The 22,254-nt window shown below is 44.2% G+C and overlaps 1 protein-coding gene across 1 annotated transcript; it reads left to right on the top strand.

Annotated features, from left to right (window-relative positions):
- The first annotated feature begins 12,966 nt into the window (after positions 1 to 12,966).
- Positions 12,967 to 19,748, top strand: LOC121464976 (CD209 antigen-like protein B). The gene is given in 9 exon segments (XM_041678117.1): positions 12,967 to 13,012; positions 13,114 to 13,200; positions 13,751 to 13,840; positions 14,305 to 14,412; positions 15,169 to 15,330; positions 16,631 to 16,717; positions 17,229 to 17,380; positions 18,290 to 18,399; positions 19,476 to 19,748. Coding segments are annotated over 9 exon segments (993 nt in total). The 3' UTR covers positions 19,627 to 19,748.
- Positions 19,749 to 22,254: the final 2,506 nt, after the last annotated feature.

Below are 22,254 nucleotides of genomic sequence, written 5' to 3'. Positions count from 1 at the left end.
GTGAACACGAAGGACTTAACTGCAGCTGTTTCCTCGTTTGCCCTCCCCTGTGTGCCTCTCTCTCTTTCTCTCTCTCTCTCTCTCTCTCTCTCTCTCTGTGTGTGTGTGTGTGTGTGTTCACATCAAAGGTCACCTTTGTCCTCCATCTTGGTTTTTTTTTTTTTTGAGACAGGGTCTCGTTTTTACCTTGAGACCACCATGAGGCTATGTTTTGGCTAAGAGGAGTCTGATTGTTATGGCAGTGGAGAGGTACAGACATGCTCTCTGTTCTGGTCAAGTTCCAGCAATAGTAGAATACTGCATGGATTTGCAAGCTAAATAAACCTTTCCTCTTCTAAACAATTTTGTTGGAGTAGTTTATCACAGCAACAGGAAACTTAATTAAGACCAAGCATCTCTCACTGACTCTGGAGTTTGTCACGTAGGCCGTGTAAACTGCATAAGGCCACAGCCACCCTCCATCTCCAGGTCTGAAATCACAAGCATGAACTACCATGCCTAGCTTTTTTCATGAGCTCTGAGGATTGAACTTGACTCCTTATGCTCACATGGCAAACACTTTACCAGCTAAGCAGTATCCCCAGCCTGAGGATTTGGGTCTTTACAGAATTCATGATGTGTAAGCATTTTCTCCCATCTGTGAGTTTCTTTTTATTCTTCTTCCTGATTTCAAGGAGAATACTGATTAATTTTTTTCAAATATGAATGAAGCTCACCATGGTTTCTGTGAGGGGGGTTGATACATGTGTGTGGACCGGTGTGTGTGTGCCCATGCCTGAGATTCCCAGAGAATGACCACAAGCTACAATCACCAGGTGCATATAAAGGCAAACCCACATGGCTTTCTATTTCCTGCCTTCATCCAATCAGGAACAAGCATACACCTGAACTTACATTCTGCCTACATACCTCCTATCTACACATGGTCAACCACATCCAGTGTAACTGGATCAATGAAACTTATTTAGGGAAGTGAAATCATGTGCTTTGTTATCTTACATAAACAACAGTCTCTAGCATCTCAGGAAGTGTCTGTTCTGGGGCAAGGGCCTTACAGGTTAGAGACATTTTTGTTTTATGGATCTCTTAGACACAGTAATTAAAATTCAAAACATAACTTTGGCTCTCGCATAAGGTTCTGTCTTGTCCTGATTCCATTTTGTGTCTCCGTAGACACTTCCCAGCCTCTAACTCCAACAGACATATCCATTTTGGCAACACGTTTGGAATTTCCTGATCCTGATCATGGTCCAGATGCACTCACCAGAGTAATTCATATTTATATAAACTAAGATAACTGAAAAAGGGATAGATCAAAATTGTCATACTGTATCTGAAATAACTACTATTTTCTGTCAAAACAAATGTTGCAAAGTTACCCTGACCCTTACCTACCACTGATGCAGTTGTAGGTTTTGCCCCTAAAAGTGTCCTATCCTTAAGTTTGACTGTAATGATCTGTCCTGTCCTTTTTTTTTTTTTTTTTTTTTTGGTTTTTCGAGACAGGGTTTCTCTGTGGTTTTGGAGCCTGTCCTGGAACTAGCTCTTGTAGACCAGGCTGGTCTCGAACTCACAGAGATCCGCCTGCCTCTGCCTCCCAAGGACTGGGATTAAAGGCATGCGCCACCACTGCCCGGCTTGTCCTGTCCTTTTAAGAGACAAGCCACACCTACTCCCTCCCTACCCCCTTTCCAACTGCTGACTGCCTGCAGAGGCAAGCTGATCTTCATCTTCCAGCCCGAGTCCTTTTCTGTCTCCCTCTTGAAGAGGCAGCTTCTGTCTCTCCCCATTTTTCCTCTTCCCCCTCTCTGCTTCTCTCTATTTCTCTCTGCCTCTCTCTCTCTCTCTCTCTCTCTCTCTATCTATCTATCTCTATCTCTCTCTCTTTCCCCACCATAACTCACTAAATAAATATCCAACCTCACTCTGCATGGCGTGCCCATCCATCTGTCTCTCCTTGTGGCCCACTGCAGCCACTTGGGGAACTGTGCCATCCCTGCCTGTGACTGGCTGCTCTCCAGACCGACGCCTGCTGCAGCCACTCAGGGATCCACAGCACTTTTACTTAATCCATTACATTGACACCTGGAGATTCTGAGACTTGAATCTTCTCTTGGTCTCCAGCCAAAATGAATGAACTCATATACTCTTCTGTTTTTTTGTTTGTTTGTTTGTTTGTTTAGATGTCTTTTGTTTGTTTGGGGTTTTTTGTGTGTTTGGTTGGTTGGTTGTTTTTGTTTGTTTGTTTGTTTGTTTGTTTTGAGACATGGTCTTTCTACATAGCCCGAGCTAGCCTGGAACTCACTATATAGACCAAGCTGGCCTCAGATTGACAGAGACTTCCCTGCCTTTGCCTCCCGATTGCTGGGATTAAAGGTGTCGGCCACTGTGCCCTGTATGACTCATATACTCTTACTTATTTTAATCGGTGTGTGGTTTGTATCTTTCTCACATGAATTATTTCAAGATGAAAAACCATAGCTTAGATTGAAAGCATCCAGCCCTCTTAATCTTTACATATATATTCCTTTGATCAAACAATTTAACATTTTTAAATACCATAAGATACAATTTGCCATTCGTTGAGAAAAATTTTTCCTAAAGGGCACCAGGTGTTAGGCAGTGTCTTTTCATTGGGACCTTTACCCAGCTTTCCCTCTGTTGCATAGGGAGATTCTTTTCCTTTTAAATACCGACCAGGATTCCTTCCTCCTTTTGGAAGGGGTACCAGGTCTTAATTGGACATTTGGTGTCAGAAACTCAGCCTTGGAGGGCAGAAGGAGCAGGCTTTGATGTGAAAGTGAATTTACAGTCTAGTTTATTTGCCTCAATCTGGATCAATCAAACCAAAACAGGTGTTGATCTTCTCATGACAAATTCTTCCTAAACAGCCTGCACAGAGAGGTCTCCAGCACATACAGAGTTCCCTTGACAAACAAGCCTCACAATCACTCACATATTCGTTCATTTGAAGCTTACAACCCATTCCCTCCCTTCTATTGTCTTCCTAATGGCAACCCTGTCAGATTTCCTAGGCAGGCTCCCTGGTGGGCATCCAGCCCTACCCAACCTGTTGTCTGTACTAGAAGCCTTGGGGCTTGATCGGAGCCCTCTTCCAACCCATAGGATGGGATTGCTTGAGACCTGGAGGTCTCTGTAGTTTACCTTATCCTGCAGGTTCTCTGCCCAGTTTTTCCTTTTCTCTCCGACAGTGTCTGTACTGCTGATCAGCAGTTTGGAGAATTCAGAGTGCCCTGTAGAGGAAATCCTCTCTTCCCAGACTCCTGCTCCCCCACCAGCTGAGCAGGCTTCCCAGTTAGGATTACTTACCCTGCACACTTAGAGTTAATAAAGGAAGGATTCTTTAGTAGCATTTGTCCAGTCCTGGCTAATGAGCAAAGGACAGAAGACTCTTACTAACTTACATACACCTAAGACACGTGCATTCCACACACCCCATCATCCTTAAATGTCTTTCAGGTCCTGGACCCAGTGTTTACCCTTTGAACATTTTCAACAGATACAGTGTGAGAACCAAAGCCACAAGGCTAGTTATCATCTTTGCTAAGGTTGGAGAAAGTGGATGTCATGTGACTTCATCTTTGGGCATGGAGAAGATGGATGTCATATGATTTTACCACCATCTTGACTAAAGGTGCCCACATGGAGTGGGCCTACCAAGGAGGCAATAACAGGTCTCCAAGATACTTTGGATTAGGATTGATTTTTGTATAATAATTCCTGCCCTGTCCTGAAAACAAGGTTAGTATATTAAAGCTGCACCTCCATGTTTTTATATTCAAGAATGTACCTTGTTGCTAGGCAGTGGAGGCACACCTTTAATACCAACACTGGGGAGGCAGAGGCAAGTGAATGGATCTCTGTGAGCTTGAGGCCAACCTGGTCTACAGAGTGAGTTTCAGGACAGGCTCCAAAGCTGCACAGAGAAATCCTGTCTTCAAAACAAAACAAAACAAACAAACAGAAAAGTACCTTGCTCTGGCAGCTAAACTTTATAATTTAAGAATCACCCAGGTGATAATGGTCTTAAAGATGTAAAGGGATCATGGGGAATAGCTGAGGTATGCAAATGTATGGTAGGGTTTTAGTTCCCAAAGAGAGCCCAGTTACAATGGGGGACCTTAGCAGTTTTGGAAATGCCAGCACCCTGTGAGAGTCACCAGAAGCATCAGCCACAGTGAAATGGAGCAGGCTGAGATCTGGAAGGCAGGCTATGTTATGTTTGCTGCTCAGGGTCTGCCAAAAAGGTGATTCAAGCCCCTCAAGAAAACCAAAAGGATTGTGAATGAATCCCAGATAGTGAGCTTTTTGCACTGTTGGAGCTTGGTTTTTGCCTTATGTAGTCTGTGGTTATGCCCTGATTTCTCCCTATTGAAGTGAAAAAGGGGGATACTTTATTTTATAATATTGCAGAAACACACAGTTGAGAGATTTTAAGCTTTTTTAAGAGGAATTTTTAAAACTTTATTAGAAAATTTTAAAAACTGGATAGTTTTTAGAGAGAAGCTTTTAAAATACTTAAATTTATAAGGCTATGTGACGTTGTAAATTATAAAATATTTGTAGTATTAATATTTAAACAAATATAAGCAAAAGGCTAAAAATGAAAATCACACCTATGAGCACCAAATACTAAACACCAGAAACTGGACTGTACTGAGGGGATCCATACGGAGGGGTAAGTGTGTGCCTGCCCGGCCAGCCAGATGTCCCAGGAATGGAGTATAGGCCCCCTCAAATTCCCTATATGTTTCTAGCCATTCAGCGGGGCATCTCCCCGGCTACTGGCTTTCTCTATTTATCCTATCCCAACTTGCCCCCAAGAATCCCTTTCCATCTGCGGGGCCCTAGGATCCACCAACTCAGCCTGCTTTAGGGCTAAGGAGTCACCAGTGAGTGCTCCTGCAGAAGGGGCTTCTTTGTTCAACAGGAGCCTGCCCCCACCAAACCTGCCCTTTTGTCTGTGAGGTACTTGGCCCAGCAAGTGGCCCTGCTCCTGGACTGAGGAGATCCATTCAGAGGGGTAAGTGTGTGCCCTCCCAGCCAGCCGGACACCCTGGGAACAGAGTACAGGCCCCCACAAATTCCCTAAACGGATACCCCGAGAACAGAGTACAGGCCCCCACAAATTCCCTAAACGTTTCTGGCCATCCAGTGGGGTGTCTCCCTAGCTAATGGCTATCTATTTACCCCATTCCATCTTGCCCCAAGCACTTCTTTCCATCTGCGGGGTCCTTAGATATATCACCACAGCCTGCTTCAGGGTGGAGGGGATCTGAGAGCCAGCTCCAGTGCTGAGGGGACCTAAGAGAGGGCAGACCAAGAAAAAACCCCAAGTACACAGTTAGTCACAGCAAAGATTGGACCAAGACGCCAAGACTCTCCTGGCCTCATTTGAAGGAAGAGATGGGCAGGTGCCAATGCAAGAATTCCTCCAACAACCTGAAAAGCAACACAGGAACAACATAATCCCGTGAACATGCAGCAGGAAGACTTGAACACCCTAATTCGGAAGAAGTAGAAGAAATCGACTTTAAATATAACATTATGAAAAAGATAGATACTCTTAAACAGGATGTGAGAAACTCCATTAAAGAAATGGAAGAGAAGACAAACAAAAAATTAGAAGAAATTAATAAATCCTTCAAAGATAACTAAGAAAACTAAGAAAAAGCAATCAAATAGGTAAAGGAAGCAGTTCAAGACTTGAAGACCAAAATGGAGGTAATAAGGAAAACACAAACCAAAGGATAGCTGGATATGGGAAATCTGGGTAAATGAACAGGAACTACAGAGACAAGTATAACAAACAGAATACAAGACATGGAAGAAAGAACCTCAGGTGCTGAAGATACTATAGAGGAAATAAATTCATTGATCAAAGAAAACATAAAATCCAACAAATTCTTAACTTAAAATCCAACAAATTCTTTAACAAAAAATCTGGGACACCATGACAAGACCAAACCAAAGAGTAATAAAGGTAGAAGAAGAATTCCAGCTCAAAGGCCCAGAAAATATATTCAACAAAATTATGGAATAAAACATCCCAAACATAAAGAAGGATATTCCTATGAAGGTACAAGAAGGATAAAGAACACCAAATAGACTGGATAAAAAAAATACCCTCACCATATAATAATCAAAACACAAAACATACAGAATAAAGAAAGATTATTAAGAGCTGCAAAGGAAAAAGGTCAAGCAACATATAAAGGGAAACCAAACAGAATTACACCTGACTTCTCTATGGAAACCATGATAACCAGAAGGTCTTGGATAGATGTGCTGCAATCACTAAGAGACCATAGATGCAAGCCCAGCAAAGCTTTCCTTCACCATCGATGGAGAAAACAAGATATTCCAGGACAAAAACAGATTTAAACAACATGTGGCCACAAACCCAGGCTTACAGAAGCACAAGAAGGAAAACCACAACCCAAGGAAGCCAACAACACCCATAATAACACAGACATCTTCACATCCCACCACGAGCACAACTAAAAGAAGAGAAACATACACTACCACCAAAAATAACAACCGGAGTCAACAACCACTGGTCATTAATATCACTTACTGTCAATGGACACAATTCACCTATACAAAAGGCACAAGTTAAGAGAATGGATATGAAAACAGGATCCGACATTTTGCTATTTACAAGAAACACACCTCAACCTCAAAGAAAGACACTACCTCAGAGTAAAGGGTTGGGAAAAGGTTTTCCAATCAAACGAACCTAAGAAACAAGTGGGTGTGGCTATACTAATATCTAACAAAATTGATTTCAAACTAAAATCAATCAGAAGACATGGAGAAGGACACTTTATACTCATAACAGGAACAATTAATCAGGATGAACTCTTAATCATGAATATCTAGGCCCCTTATATAAAAGCACCCACTTATGTAAAAGAAACATTACTAGAACTCACATCACACATCAAACCCCACACACTAATAGTAGATTTTAACAATCCTTTCTCACCAATGGACTGGTCAACCAGACAGATCTTAACAGAGAAATAAGAGAACTAACAGATGTAATGAATCAAATGGACTTAACAGACATCTATAGAACATTCCACCCAAATAGAAAAGGATATACATTCTTCTAAGCATCTCATGGAACCTTCTCAAAAATTGATCATATACTCAAAACAAAGCAAATATCCACAGATACAAAAAAAATTTAGTAACCACCTGTGTCTTATCAGATCACCATGAAATAAAGTTAGAATTTAACAACAATTTTACCCCCAAAAGCATACAAACTCATGGAAAATAAACAGCCAATTACTGAACCACCCCTGGGTCAAGGAAGAAATAAAGAAAGAAATTAAAGTCTTCCTTGAATTTAATGAAAATAAAGAGACAACATACTCAAACCTATGGGACACGATGAAAGCAGTGCTAAGAGGAAAGTTTATAGCACTAAGTGCCCACTTAAAGAAAACGGAGAATGCATACATTGGGGACTTAACAACACACCTGGAAGCTCTAGAAAAAAAAAGAAACAGATGCACCCAGGAGAAGTAGAAGACTGGAAATAATAAAACTGAGGGCTGAAATCAACAAAATAGAAACACAGAAAACAGTCCAAAGAATCAATGAAACAAAAAGTTGATTCTTGGAGAAAATCAACAAGATCGACAAACCCCTATCCAAACTAATTAAACGACAGAGAGAGAACACACAAATAAATAAGATCAGAAATGAAAAGGGGGACATAACCACAGACACAGAGAAAATTCAGAGAATCATTAGATCTTACTACAAAAGCCTGTGTGCCACAAAACTGGAAAATACAAAAGAAATGGACATTTTTTTAAATAAGTACCATATACCAAAGCTAAAGAAAGACCAGGTGAATGATCTAAATAGACCTGTTAGTCGTGAAGAATTAGAAACGGTTATCAAAAATCTCCCTTCGCAAAAAAGCCCAGGACCAGATGGTTTCAATGCAGAATTCTACCAGAACTTCCAAGAGCTAATACCTATACTCCTTAATGTATTTCACAATATAGAAACAGAAGAGTCATTGCCAAATTCCTTTTATGAAGCTACAGTTACCCTGACACCAAAGCCACACAAAGACCCAACCAAGAAAGAGAACTACAGGCCTATCTCACTCATGAATATCAACACAAAAATTCTCAATAAAATACTGGAAACCGAATCCAAGAACCCATTAGAAAAATTATCCATGGGGATGTTCTATCAGGAACTCACCAAGGCCAGCTGGCCCGGGTCTAAAAAAGCCTGGGATAAAACTGGACTCACTGAACGTAGTGGACAATGAGGACTACTGAGAACTCAAGAACAATGGCAATGGGGTTTTGATCCTACTGCACATACTGGCTTTGTGGGAGCCTAGGCAGTTTGGATGCTCACGTTACTAGACCTGGATGGAGGTGGGTGGTCCTTGGACTTCCTACAGGGTAGGGAACCCTGATTGCTCTTTGAGCTGACAAGGGAGGGGGACTTGATTGGGAGAGGGAGAGGGAAATGGGAGGCGGTGGCAGGGAAGAGACAGAAATCTTAAATAAATATTTAAAAAATAAAAAAAGAGCTAATATGAAGCCTGAGCTAATGGGCCAATCAGTTTATAAGTTATGTAGACCTCTGTGTAATTTCTTTGGGGGGTCACTGGCTGTGGGAACTGGGCAAGACAGAAACCCCAACAAGCAAGCCCTTCATGTTACAGACCTGAAGGCGTAAGTCACAAACAATGCCACACCAATTTGGAATTATGATTAATAGGGTGGTATTTATTTAAAGGGGAAAAAACTTACAGATCGCCAGCCCTCTACACAACCAGGAAGGGAGTCTAGTCGCCGGCGGAGCAGGAAGTGAAAAGAGAGAGGAGAGGGAAGTGGCTGCTTTTTTAAAGGGAGAGAGACCATGCCCCAATGGGCTGGTATCTCAGCAGCTATAGGCTGGAGGAGTGGGAGGACCTCCTGCAACAACAGACCAAGTCAATGCCCATGTTTATTTACTGCAGCACTCCTGGGTGGCTGGGAAAACATGGCAGGGAAAGGGGGGGTCCCACACAAAACCCAAAGACAACATGTTCTTTTTCTCAGCATCAGCCTAAATAGCCTGTGGGAGTCGTCCTGACCCTCCCTTGGGAGAGGTCAGCACTTGGCGGGCTTTTCCAGAGGTGGAGTCCAGACCAAGGCAACTCCTAGGGGGAGGGGGCTTGAGATGGAGCTTTCTGCTCCATTGGTGCTCCATTGGCACCCCAAGGATGAATGTCAGGGGCTAGGGTGATGCTTCCAACACAAACAAAAGTTATAAAGTCCTTTTCCCAAGATCAGTCATTTAAATAAACTCCCCATTCCCTTTGTGGCTTAAAGAAATTTCCTACTTCCTAAAAAGGGAGTCATTCACCTTATCTCTGATAAAAGGAACTTGTAGTCCTACCATTAACATGTGGCTGTGGTGCCTAGTAACTTGTCAAGTGTAAACTAGCCTCTAGGCTCCCTCAATCCCTGCTCACAGTCCTACAAAAGCAAGTCCTAGTCTTATGAAAGCTAATAAATTATTCTAAACTGTTAAAGATAATTAAGAAAAATTTGACTAAAGTCTTTAAAGAAAGAAAAGAGTAATATTTAAAAAAAAGCCAGGTAAAGATGGACAATACAGAGGACACATGGATCCTACATGTTGCTTTGTTGACTTAAATTTTTTAATGTTGGGTGAGTGCATGACAGCTGCTAAGAGACATTGAATTATAACAGGAACTGGTAAATTAAACCAGCCCATGTACTTTAGGGATGTCTTGACTTCAGAAAGGAAGTCAGAAAATGTATTGCATTGGGGAAGAGGTTATGCTTTTTGTTTCCACCGTAAATGAAAGGCTATGGATTCCTTCAAGGTTAATAAAAATCAGGTTTGGTCAGGGGAGACTTGAAAATGTTGGCTACAGACATAAAGAAACAAACAAAAAAAACCTACAAGACAGGTGACATATGTACAGACCCCTCTGCATGATAACAGTTCTAAGACTGGACAACAAATAGTTTTCCCAGGACTTGACCAAAGTCTCAATTTTCTCAGGATTCCCTGGAGATGCCATCTTCCCGGACAACAGGGAACAGTCTAAAAAACATGATGCCCACATTCCCAAGAGATGAGGTAGATGATTTCTGGTCATTCCGGGGGTGTTTGTCATTGTTTAGTGGGGTTAGTTTCAAGTTGTTATTGGTTATGGTCAGGGAGGAAACTAAACAAAGGAGGTCAGATTCAGGAATCTTTTTCCGAAAAGGGGAATAATTTTAAAAAAATTATTGAATCTACTTTTAAAATAAAATGATATGATAAAAAGGTAGATTGTTAAATTTATTTTAAAAAACAACTACTAGTCTCAAATATTTCACATAGGTATGAATTTTTCTATAATGATACAAATTTAGTTATTTTTGCTAATATATATATACATATATGTGTTTCTACTCTTGTTTAAGGTATTGTACCTATGTGACTCCTTTAAAAAGATAATATATAATTAAGAAATACAGATTAATACTCATCTAGAATCATCAAACTTGTAGTTATGTTAGATATGCTTTCAAGGTTAAGCCTAGATTTGTTTGCCTCAGATATAATTTACAGATAATGGTCCTCAAACTTGTCAGAGGTCTGATGAATATGGCTTTTAAAATGTTTAATGGAAAAAACTTACTAGGACAGAGAAAGAGTCCCAGCTCCTAGCAGTAATCCCAAGATTTCCAAGAAAGACGGCAGGGCACTGCAATGACTCCACCAGGATTGTGGTAATGCTAACTACTGGGCAACAATGACCCAATACAGCACCTGCTACCAGGACCCAGCCCAAACTGTGGACAAGCAGGACACGGGAGAATTGGTTGCTCCATTTTGCCTAGACAAAGTAAGGTCAGTCTTCCCTATGTTCCTCCTTCACAGGAAAAACTCTCACCTTCTGGGCCTGGCAACCAAAGATGGATGCTGTCCTGGTACCTCTGCCCCCAATGCTACAGAGACCACAGGAGCATGGAATGGCTATCTAGGTAATGGGCTAGTCTTTGTCATTTTAGTTGATACACAGGCCATTTGTTATATTTTCTGCTGTAATTTATCCTTCTCAGATCTCTAATGGCATTGATGACTAGACTAACCATAACTCTGTCAGCTTGGCAACAGCAAGAAATCAGAGTCTTCCCCAAGGTTATAGCCACCTTGTTAGTTTATTTCATACGTAAAAATCAAGCCTTGCCTTTTCTAGAGCTACTAGGTCTCCAGTAGAGAAAAGGTAAGCAGGTTTGTCTTGCTATCAGGCTGGAATGTTAGATCAAAAGAAAACTCCCTGTCACAGGGGATAAAATAGCTACCTATAGTGCCTATTGGCATACCAGAAAAGGTACCTGTTAGACCCAAATACACCCAGATCTATCAATAGGAAGATTCATTGGCTGAAATAATGCTATACACAGGGCACTCAACCCGCTCTATGTAAAACAGAGAGGTAATTTTACAGCGTTAATAGAAAATGGCTATTTCTATATAAACCACTCAGGAATCATTAGACATAATATGGCTTTACTACCATAGAGGCATTGATATAAGGATGGGCCTAACGGCTGCTGTAGCTCAGGGTTGCCGCCTTTGTTCCCGGATGGAGTACAATAGCTGATAATCCTGGGGAACAAACATTTTTAGATTCACAAATTTAACTTATCTCTAACAGGCATGGTTAAGATGTTATCAACTCTGAGGTATTTTTGAGGTGGCATCCCTTAGCCAAATTTTGGGTTACATGATTTAATATCTTCTAAGTAAATCTATTTGTAAAGCCTTAATAATCAATTCTGTTACTTTTTCTTCTATATCACCCTTACCTCTCCAGTTTCTTTGATAACCCTTATCCTCCATGCTAACCTCTCAGTCTCTTTTCTTCTTTAATATTCCATATGTCCTTTTAGCTATGGTTATTGTGTGTGTTGCATATATATGTTGCTATAATTTGTACACATAAGGCTTCCATCAGTGTCATCCTCAACCCCTCAGCCTTCTTATGTTTGGAAATAGGGTCTCTCTGAACCTGGAACTCAAAAATTTGACTTGGTTTGTGGAACAATGAGCTCCATGATCGTCCCGTCTCCACTCCCCCACAGCATTAGAGTTAGGTGTGTGCTGCAACTTCTGGTTTTTTACTTGAGTGCTGAGATTTGAACTCAGATCTTGGTACTTGTGCTGCAAGCGCTCTACCTAAACCACCTCACCAGCTTGGTTTTTCAAAATTCTATGATTCTGGCATACCTAGGGAACTTTATATTTCCTCCTTGGGACTATTTGATTCTCCTTGGTTCCAACATAGAGTCCCCAGCTTCACCAAGGACCAGCTGTGCAGCTATTATTAGACAGTTACCTAATCTGGTTATGCAGTTTCTCAGCTACAGCAGTGTGGGAAGGTTGGAGAAAGTCCATCCAGTAGTCAGATGTCATGATGGCAGCAGGCACTCAATTGACAGGAGCATGAAAAAAACAAAATCAGCAGAAATGTCCATGAATCAGGAGCCAGCAAAGCAATACAGTTGGGAGTCAGAGAGGAGAGAGGAACTTGGAAGATGGGGCGTTGCTTTCCTACACTCAGCATAGGTGGAAAGGGCATAGCAAAGTGGACTCATCAGATAACCTATTGCCTTTAAAAAGATACCCATAACTTGGCCACACCATCCACATACCAGATTTTTCAACTACAGAACCCCAAGCTTTCTAACTCCTCCTTTAAAAAAAAAAATCTAGGCCTTTAGTTATCTGGCACAAGATAGGCCATGTGAAAGGTGCAGTCCCTCCCTCTGGTTCTTCCGCAATTCATGGGCTTCCTTTTTCCCCTTCCTGAGTGAAAGGGCATTTAAAGAACACCAGGGGATAAATGCTGTGGTCTCCGGCAGTCCCAGGCACCAGGACACAGTAGTGACCATGAGTGACTCCACAGAAGCCAGGATGCAGCAGCTGGGTTCCGTGGGTGAGGCCGGGCTGGGGTTGTGGGAGCACGGTGAGGGAAACCAGTGGGGGCAGCTCGGAGTTGAGCCTGCCCAGGCTCTGACTGGCGCTGTGTTCCCTCAGAGGATGAAGAGTGGATGGTCAGTGACACCAGGTGTTCTAATAAAAGCTCCAGACTACGACCACATTCTGGAACCAAGAGTTTAGCAGGTACGGCCGGGAGAGGGGCTGAGGAAGAGTGGACAGTCTTCCCCAGAGTGGGTCTTAAAGAGAGGAAGGCTAGGGCTCTAAACTTCTGTTTCCTGGGGAGAGAGAGGCTGGAGCAGGGAATCATGGGCCACCGGGAAGGCTAGGGTAGGCAGCTAGGGGAAAGGTAACAGACTATGGGAAGAGAAGGTCAGGGAAGGTAGTCATGGGCCATGGGGCAGTAGAGGCTAGGACAAGGAAACTTGGGCCATGGTAAGGTAGAAGTTGGGAACTGAGGGTCCTGGGAAGATGGATGGTACACCAAGAAATTAAGGGTCTTAGGAAAGTGGAACCTGAGGTAGGGAATCCGGGCTTTGGAGAGGTGGCGTAGGGAGCAGAAAATCACAGGCTATGAGGAGATTGGGGGCAGGGAATGAGATCATGGGCCATGTGGAGGTAGAATCTGAGAGTTTGGATTCATGGGCTGGTGGGGGGAGGATGCAGGTCACCTGTCCTGGAGTCAGCATAAGAAAGGAACTTCATCATACTTAAAAGTCCACTTTTTCTCTGGCAGGATGCCTGGGACGTGGCCAAATCCTCCTGGTCCTGCACTTGCTCTCCTTCCTGTTCGTGGCTGGGCTCCTGCTGATCATTCTTGTCAAAGGTCAGGCACAATGGAGGCCTCACCTCTCTGACCCTGCTCTTCAGCTAGGGCCTTCCTGGGGTCTAGAAGGGAAGTGGGGAATGCAGGCGGATGGCATGTCCTCTAAGGATGCCCCCATCTCTAGTGTAGGACAGAATGAGAAAAGAGACACGGGTCGGTCCTAGATCCTCCATCCATTTCTCCTTATGATTCGGCTTTCTCTGAGTGGTAGATTTTCTGGCCTTTGATCAGGATTAAGGAAGACATTAGTGAGAAACTGCCCTAGACTCTGGGGTGCTGATGTGTGCCTATAGTCTTAGCTGCTGGGGAAACTGAGGCACAGTGATCATTTGGGCCAAAGAATATGAGAGAAGCCTCGGCAACAGAATAAGAAATTTAAAAATGGCACAATGTCTCAGAGAACTCAGTGCAGGACTTGGTACACAGGAGGTATTTACTAATGAAAACTTTTTTTCCCTCCTCAGTTTCCAAGACCCCAAATACCCAGGGGCAAGAGGAATCTAAGCATGAAAAGATCGTCCAGGAACTGACCCAGCTAAAAGACCAACTCTGTGAGTGACCTCAAAACAGAAGTGCCGGAGCCTCGGGAGGGCTCCGTGGGAATGGAGTCCATTTTCTTAAATTATCAGATCCCTTTGAACCTCACTTTTCTCCTCTGTGAATTGAGACCACGGGATAACAATAATAAAATGATTCTTGATATTTACAGGGGTTGTGCACACAATAGAAACTCAGTGTCCACTGGGGATGTGTACACAGTCAATATGCAATGTTCATAAGGGTCGTGTGCATAGTAGGCATTCCGTGTGCCCAGAGGACATGCCCGTGCTTGGCTTATAATACATACAGAAGGTGCACACACAGCAGGCACTCCCTGGTCTCTGGGGCTATGTACACATTTAATGCACACAGGGGCCATGCACATAGTAAGTACTCAAACTATTCTCTTGGTCTCTGTTCTGATTGCTAAGCCTCAATTTCTCCCAGTCTGCAAGATAATACTTGGGACTCCCAGGGTTACAGTGTGGAAGGGGTGTGGAGAGGGGGATGGTTCCCTAGGATGCTCTGTCACTCTGAAGGGCCTGAAGGTTGAGCAGACAAAGAACATGGGTATCCAAGTGTGGGTTCATCGTGATCCACACCCTCGCTGGGACTAGACACTCTTCCAAGTATTCAGTTTCTCAGTCTCCAAAGGAGATGAAAGAAGACATCAATCAGAAACCATCCCAGAAGCCAAGACAGTGGCCTATGCCTGCATCCTAGCCATTGGGGAACTGGAAAAGGAATGCTCATTTGTGCCAGAGGATTTGTGACAATCTGTTACACAGTGGGGTCCATAAAACAGAAGATCCCCAGGGACCCTGTGCAGATCATGACAAACAGTAGGTATTTAATAATGGCAGTTCTTTATTTTCTTGGCACAGTCTCCCAGGGGCGGAATGAGTCCTCGCATATCTCTGAGCAACTGATGCGGATGAAAGCTGAACTCCGTAAGTGAACAGAAACCCGAGGTTCGAAGGAGTCAATTTTCTTGAATCCTCAGAGCTCTTTATGCCTCAGTTTCCTCATTTGTGACTCAGGGCCACAGGTGACAACAAGGATGTCACATAATGTTTACATAGGCAAGCATCCAATAGGTATTCAATGTCAGTAGGGAACATACATACACCAGGTACTCGGTGTTCCTAAGGACACATGAACTGTTCATACAGGAGGTACTCAATGTTCTGTTCATAAGGCGCATGCACACAGTAAGTACTAAGTGTTTTAGGGACCACGCACACACTAGGTATTCTATGTTCATGGAAACTTTGGGCACCCACTAGGCAGTCAATATTTTTAGGGACCACACACACAATAAATACTCATTGTTCACAGTAGACACTTAGTGTTCATAATACACAGTAGGCATTCAACATTTACAAAGCCTGCATCGGTCAGGTTCTTTGGAAGAACAAACTCTATAGAAAGAATGTTTATCAAAAGTCTGAGAATCCGGTAACCACTCAGTCCACAAGGCTGGATGCCTCAGAGTCCCAGTCTGGGACCCTGAAGGATTCCTAGAGGGCCACCGTCCTTCAGGTCACAATGAAAGACTGAAAGGAGCAGGGATTAACATCAGCAAAACTCCAGAGACAACAACAGATAGATGGGAAGATGGACAGACAGCAGCAGCCCTGTTTTTCCCTTGGCTTCTCTATGTCTGGGCCAGCATTGGGAGGTGCTGCTCACTAGGCACAGGTCTTCCTTGTCCTGTTCCTCTTTCCTGGAAATACCCTCACCTCTCCATCCCAAGCTGTGTCTCTTGGCTCATTCCATGTCCAATCACATTCACATCAGCTGTGCCATGAACACAGTAGGATCACTATCTTCACTGAATTTGTGCACACAGGAGGCAGACTGTGAAGAGTCGTCACACAATATTGATGAAGTTACACACACACAGTAGGCACTCAATTAAACCAGTCTACTGGCCTCTGTTCCGAGCTCTAAGCCCCTACTTCTCACCATCTAGAAGAAAAAGACCAAGACTCCTGAGTATTAGGTGTCCTAAGCTTCACAGGAGAGGAGCTCCCTGACACTGGGTTGTGGCACATGCCTGAAGTCCAAGCTTCATGGGGAAGCTGAGAGATGAGGTGTCCTTATGCCCAGGACTTTGAGAGGTTTTGGTCGCAGAGGGAGATCCATCTCAAGAGAGAAATGGCATAATGGCCCTGGGGACCCAGCTCAAGTCGATGCACACCATAGTTGTTTAGTAACTTCAGCTCTCGCTCTTTTTTCCTGGCCCAGTTTCCAGTATCCTTAACGTCCAGGTACAGAACCATTCTAAGCAGGAAAAGATCTACCAGCAGCTGGTACAGATGAAGGCTGAACTCTGTGAGTGAACAGAGACCAGAGGTCTCGGGGCCTCCGGTGATCTTTACTGTGGGTTAATTTGCTTGAGTCCTCAGACATCTTTGAGCCTCAGTCCCATCCTCTGGATTAGCACTTGGTATTTACAGGGGTCACGCAAACAACGAGCACTAAATGTTCACAGGAATCATTTACAAAGCAGGCTCTCAGTGTTCACGGGGGTGTGCACACAGTGGACACTGAGTGTGCATAGCAATTGTGCACACAGCAGGCACCCAGTACTCACAAAGGCCGTGAGCCCATCTCCTGGCCTTAGTTCTGAGCTCTAAGCTCCTACTTCTTCCAGTTTGGAGGAAGTGGAACTAGGACTCCTGAGTTCCCCTAGAGTTGCAAAGGAGCAAAGAAAGTGGAAAGGGAATGGTTGGCCAACATGCTGTGTCAAGGGAGGGCCCTGACTCTGAAGAGCCTGAGGCTAAGCAAGCACAGGAACACAGGCATCCAGGCGTGAGTCCATCCTAACCCACTTCCCCAACAGTCCGCCTATGTCGCCCCTGCCCCTGGGACTGGACTTTCCTCCGAGGAAACTGTTACTTCGTCTCCAAGTACCAGCAGAACTGGAGCAGTGCTGTCAAGGCTTGCCAAGAAGTGGAGGCTCAGCTGGTCATCATCCAAAGTGATGAAGAGCAGGTATATCTGGTGGGGCACCAGCCTGATTTGGTCGGAGCACCTGGCTCTTGATCACCTGGGATTAGGACAATTTGCCACAATTATGTGAGGGGGAAAAAAGAGAGGAGTAGAAATGAGGAGATTCCCAAGTCCTCGGCATAGAATCCGGTGCTGAACGTTTGTGTTTGAAGGTTTCCTGAAATGCAGGGGATAACACCTCTGTGCTGGTCAGTATTTAGCCACCTGCTCTCTGAGAGACAAAAGTCTTGGTGTGCAGCCTGAGAAGATAGCTCAGGAGAGAACTAACCCCCACAAGTTGCCCCTTGACCTCTATATACATGCTATGGCTTGTATACCTGCATATACATAGGCACACACACACACATATGGGCACACACACATATACATAGGCACACAACTCTCACTCACAATGTGCTTGCCAATTCCCCAGGTGTAAATATTCTCATCGTGTGAAATATCAAATTTATAATGGAAGGTCACTGAAGAACAGAAAATAAGGGGTATACATCTTAAGCAACCATGAATTAGTATGACCTGCTCCCAGCTCATTAAAGGCAGTCATAAGGAAATTCTGTAGACTGACACAATATTCTTAAGAGAGATCGTGTGTGTGGAGAGGCCATCTGTGTACTTCCTGGAACTCACCGAGATCCTGTGGAGTTCTGAGATTAGTGTGTGCATCCATGTCCAGCCAGCTGGGTAGCACGCTGTGCCGGAGTGCATGTGCCCGTAATCTCCAGATATGAGAATAGCTGATATCATCTAAGCACACATGAGTGCTCATGGCCTGACAGAGAGGAAGGGGAAAGATCAGATTGCAAGTAGAACTTCCAACAAGAGTGTGGGGAGGCACAAGATGAAAGTGGCAGGAGAGAGGGAGATACTCCCTACTCTCCTCTCCTCCTCTAGAGCTTCCTGCAGCAGACTTCCAAAGCTAAAGGAGCAACCTGGATGGGGCTGTCGGACCTGAAGAAGGAAGGCTCGTGGCTCTGGGTGGATGACTCACCTCTGTCATCCAGGTACAGCCAGAAAAAGGGAACAACGTGTAGAGTGGAATGTAAACAGGTCTTTGATGCTCTGACTTGAGCTGTCTGTGGGGTTCGCCTCCCTCTTCCTGACCCCTTAGGAATAAGAGCTGCTCACATTTGCTGATAGAAGGAGGTCTGCCTACCCATGAACAGACAGAATAGCAGCAAATCCCACCATCAAAGCAAGAGACATTTCCCCCAAGGGGTGTGGATGTTAATGTAGGGTATTAATAGAAAATGCAAAATAAAATAAGGCCACCATTGAGGGGACTATTACCATAGGAAGATGTCATGTTGGGTTAGATATATAAATATGCTTATATAATAGCATGATGGACCCATGGATTTGATTCCCCCAACACTACATAATCTAGTGGGATAGCCCATGCCTGTAATCCTAGTACTTGGGAGGAAATGGGAGAAGGATTGGAAGTTCAACGTTATCTTCTGTTACATACTGAGTTCTGGGCCAGCCTGGACTACATGAGACCCTGTCTCAAAAAGTTTTTGAAAAGGAAAAGTAAAAAGAAAGGAAGGGGGAAAAGGGGAAAGAGGATATGGGAGGAAATGGAAGGGGAGGAAAAGGACAAAGATATCTTAAATATAGTTTATAAAGATGCTCCCAGATCCCACAGCACGGCACAGAGATCATGGGAAGGAACCACAATCAGTGAGAATATAAGGGAAGGACAAACAGTGGAAAGAGCCTTTACTTTGTTTCCATGCAGAGGAGAGGGAAGCTTAGCATCTATTAGTTTGTCATTTCAGGGTCCTGACTCCTAGCTGTCCAGGGCTTGGCATGGGGGCAGGTGAGTTGTATTCCGGAATGCAAGAACCAAGTAAGAGAGGTGGAGTCCAGATCTGAAAAATCACACTCTCTCAGTATAGGACATAACCAGAGTCAGAATCCAAAGCCATCTAACTCAGGCACGTCTCTGGATTCAGAACAAGGCCCATCCACCATATGCATTCTAGGGGGGTGTGAGACATTGAGTTTCAGGAAGCTAAGAACATGGTTCACAGCATGCCCCTGGAGCAGACTAATGTTTTGTTGACTGACTCTCCAGATTCCAGAAGTACTGGAATAGAGGGGAGCCCAACAATATTGGGGAAGAAGACTGTGTGGAATTTGCTGGGGATGGCTGGAACGACTCCAAATGTGACCTCCAAAAGTTCTGGATCTGCAAAAAGTCTGCAACCCCGTGCACTGCCAGCTGAGAGCCAGCTCTTCTCAGCTTCTGCTTCTATGCTGGTCTGCCAGGTGGATAGACATGTCTCATGTTCCTCTCCCTGCCCGTTGGCCTCAGTATGTTGACCAAAGCACTGGGCTTCTTTTTTTATAAAATTTTTCATCCTCTATGTATATCCTGGCTTCATTTCTGTTGCTGTGATAAAATGCTCTGACAAAAAGCACCTTATATCCCGGCTGTCAGGATGACGGGAACTTGAGACAACTGATCACGTCACATCAACAGTCGGGAACAGAAGGAAATGTGTGCGTGTATGCTCGCTCACACGCTTGTGCTCAGCTCAGTTTTCCCATTCACTCGATTTAGGACTCATGCCTAGGGAATGGCAGCATCCACAATGGGCTGGATATTCCCACATCTGCTAGTGAGTTAAGACAACCCCTCCACCCCTACACACACACACACATGCTCACAGGCCAACCCCATGTAGGAAATACCTCATTCAGACTCTCTTCCCAGGTGACTCTAGGTTACGTCAGGTTAACAACTACAGCTACCTGTCACAATGGGACTGGCCCTCTGGCTTTCAGGAGTCACCGGGCTTAAGGCTCATGGTTGTCCTCCACCTTAACACTTCAGTATAGTTAACCAGATGTGGGATGCATTCAGAACCTGGGCATTTTCCACTAATTTGCTCTGTCTTCCTTGCCGAGATCAGAGGAGTGTGTGTGTGTGTGTGTGTGTGTGTGTGTGTGTGTGTGTGTGTTATGTATACACATATATGTGCCGATACATACACTTGGAGGCCAGAGAAAGACACTGGTATCCCCATAGCTCTCCACTTTATTCCTTTGAAACAGAACTTAGAGTTCACGGTTTTTCAGCAAGGCTGGCAACCTGAAAATTCCACATCCTCCTGTCTCCTGTCATCTCCTAAAATGGGGCTACAGGCATAGGTAGCCATACCGCGCTTTTCTTAAGTTCTAGGGGTGCAAGCTCAGGCCCTCTTGCTTGCACGGCTGCACTCTTATCCACTGAGCATCTCCCCAGGCCTTGGTCCCTTACCAGGTACTCTTGTTTCCTCTTGCTGTAAGGAAACATCCTGATAGAATGCAAGGTGGGGGGAAAGCAGATTTGTTGGCTTACATTTCTGGGTTATAGTTCATCACTACAGGGAAATCATGGCAGGAACTTGAGGCAGCTAGTTACATAACATCCTAAAGCGGAGAGAATAAATGCACAGGTGCCTAGCTTTTTCTACTCCTCTACGGTCGCCCAAACCTAGAGAATGATGCTGCCCATGTTAGGATGGGTTTCTCCTCGATTGGCTTAAGGCATTACCCCCCATATGTTCCTTCATGCCAAAACAGACCGTCCCTTGTTAAGGCTCTTCTTCTACAATGTGTCAAATTGACAATTAAAGCTAACTGTTACAGTTACAACGTGTCATCTCTGCCTTGTCCCCTGAGGCTTGATCCTATCCCTGTATACTTTCTTTCCATTTGCTCAATTTCCATCAACCTGCCTGAAACCCTTTGGCTGGGAGCCCTCCCTGGTCTCTGAAGCTCATCATGCACATGGAAGCATGAAGCAGATAATGCTCCCGATTCATCCCTAACTTCCAGGCACTAGCATACAAATACATCCACTAACAAGCTGGAGAAACAGCTCAGCAGTTAAGAGCACTCCGTCTCTCCAGTGCGGTCCAGCTCCCAGCACCCGAATATGATGGCACTCCAGCTCCAGGGGAATCTATCACCCTTATATGGCCTCTTTGGGCATTTGCACTTACACGGGGTGCCCATGCCACTGTATATGGATGTGCACGGGCATGAGAGCGTGTGTGCATGTGCACACACATACATACACACGCACACACACACACACACACACACACACACAAACAATTAAATAGAGTATTAAAAACACCAGCTCTCCCCACTCTTTAGAGATACCATGGTGGTTACTGGGAGAATTTCCTAGAATTCTCCTCAGAGAATGTGTTTCTCTTGCTGCTAGACATTCTGTCGGAAGCAACTTTACCTGTCTGTCTGTTAATGCCTAGCTGCCTTCTTCAACATGAGACTCCTCACCTGAGACAGCTCAGGTGTGTGAGACAGTGCTGTAGTCTTTTTGGCATCATAGTTCCTCTTTTTTATTTTTAACAAATGTGTTAGCATCACTTTTTCCATGTGTTATCTTAGATCTACTTTGCTTTCTTGTCTGTTCCAAGTAGTCCTTCTGGTATCATGCATGGGGCTGGCTTGTGTGAGACAATGGACCTTCATCTTTACGATGTATTAAAGTCTAACAGCCTGAGGAAAGCAGGCCATTAACCCTCCTAAACCTACCCAGCTCTGCTGGGAAGATAAACTGCACGAAGAAGCGATCCCAAAACAAAGGAGACCTAGTCATGCCTTATCTGAAGCAGGGTGGGTGCTCTGTGGTATCCCTAAGGTCTTTGGAACTGGCAGAGCCTATAAACAAAGTCCCTCCCTACCTCTGCAGCCCTGAGCTTGAGTAATGGCCAGACTTCTGATACTGACAAGCCACGTATTCGCCATTCCCTGAAAAAAATCCAAATTTTTTCATACACTGTATTTTAATCGTGTTTCCCCTCCCCACAACTCCTTCCAGAATCTCTCCACTTTCCTAC

The sequence above is a fragment of the Microtus oregoni genome, unplaced genomic scaffold, assembly GCF_018167655.1.
Source record: "Microtus oregoni isolate MIOR12 unplaced genomic scaffold, Mior012 000029F_ref0000214, whole genome shotgun sequence".
In the NCBI taxonomy this organism is placed as follows: Eukaryota; Metazoa; Chordata; class Mammalia; order Rodentia; family Cricetidae; genus Microtus; species Microtus oregoni.
This window is presented reverse-complemented; position numbering and strand designations above follow the sequence as displayed.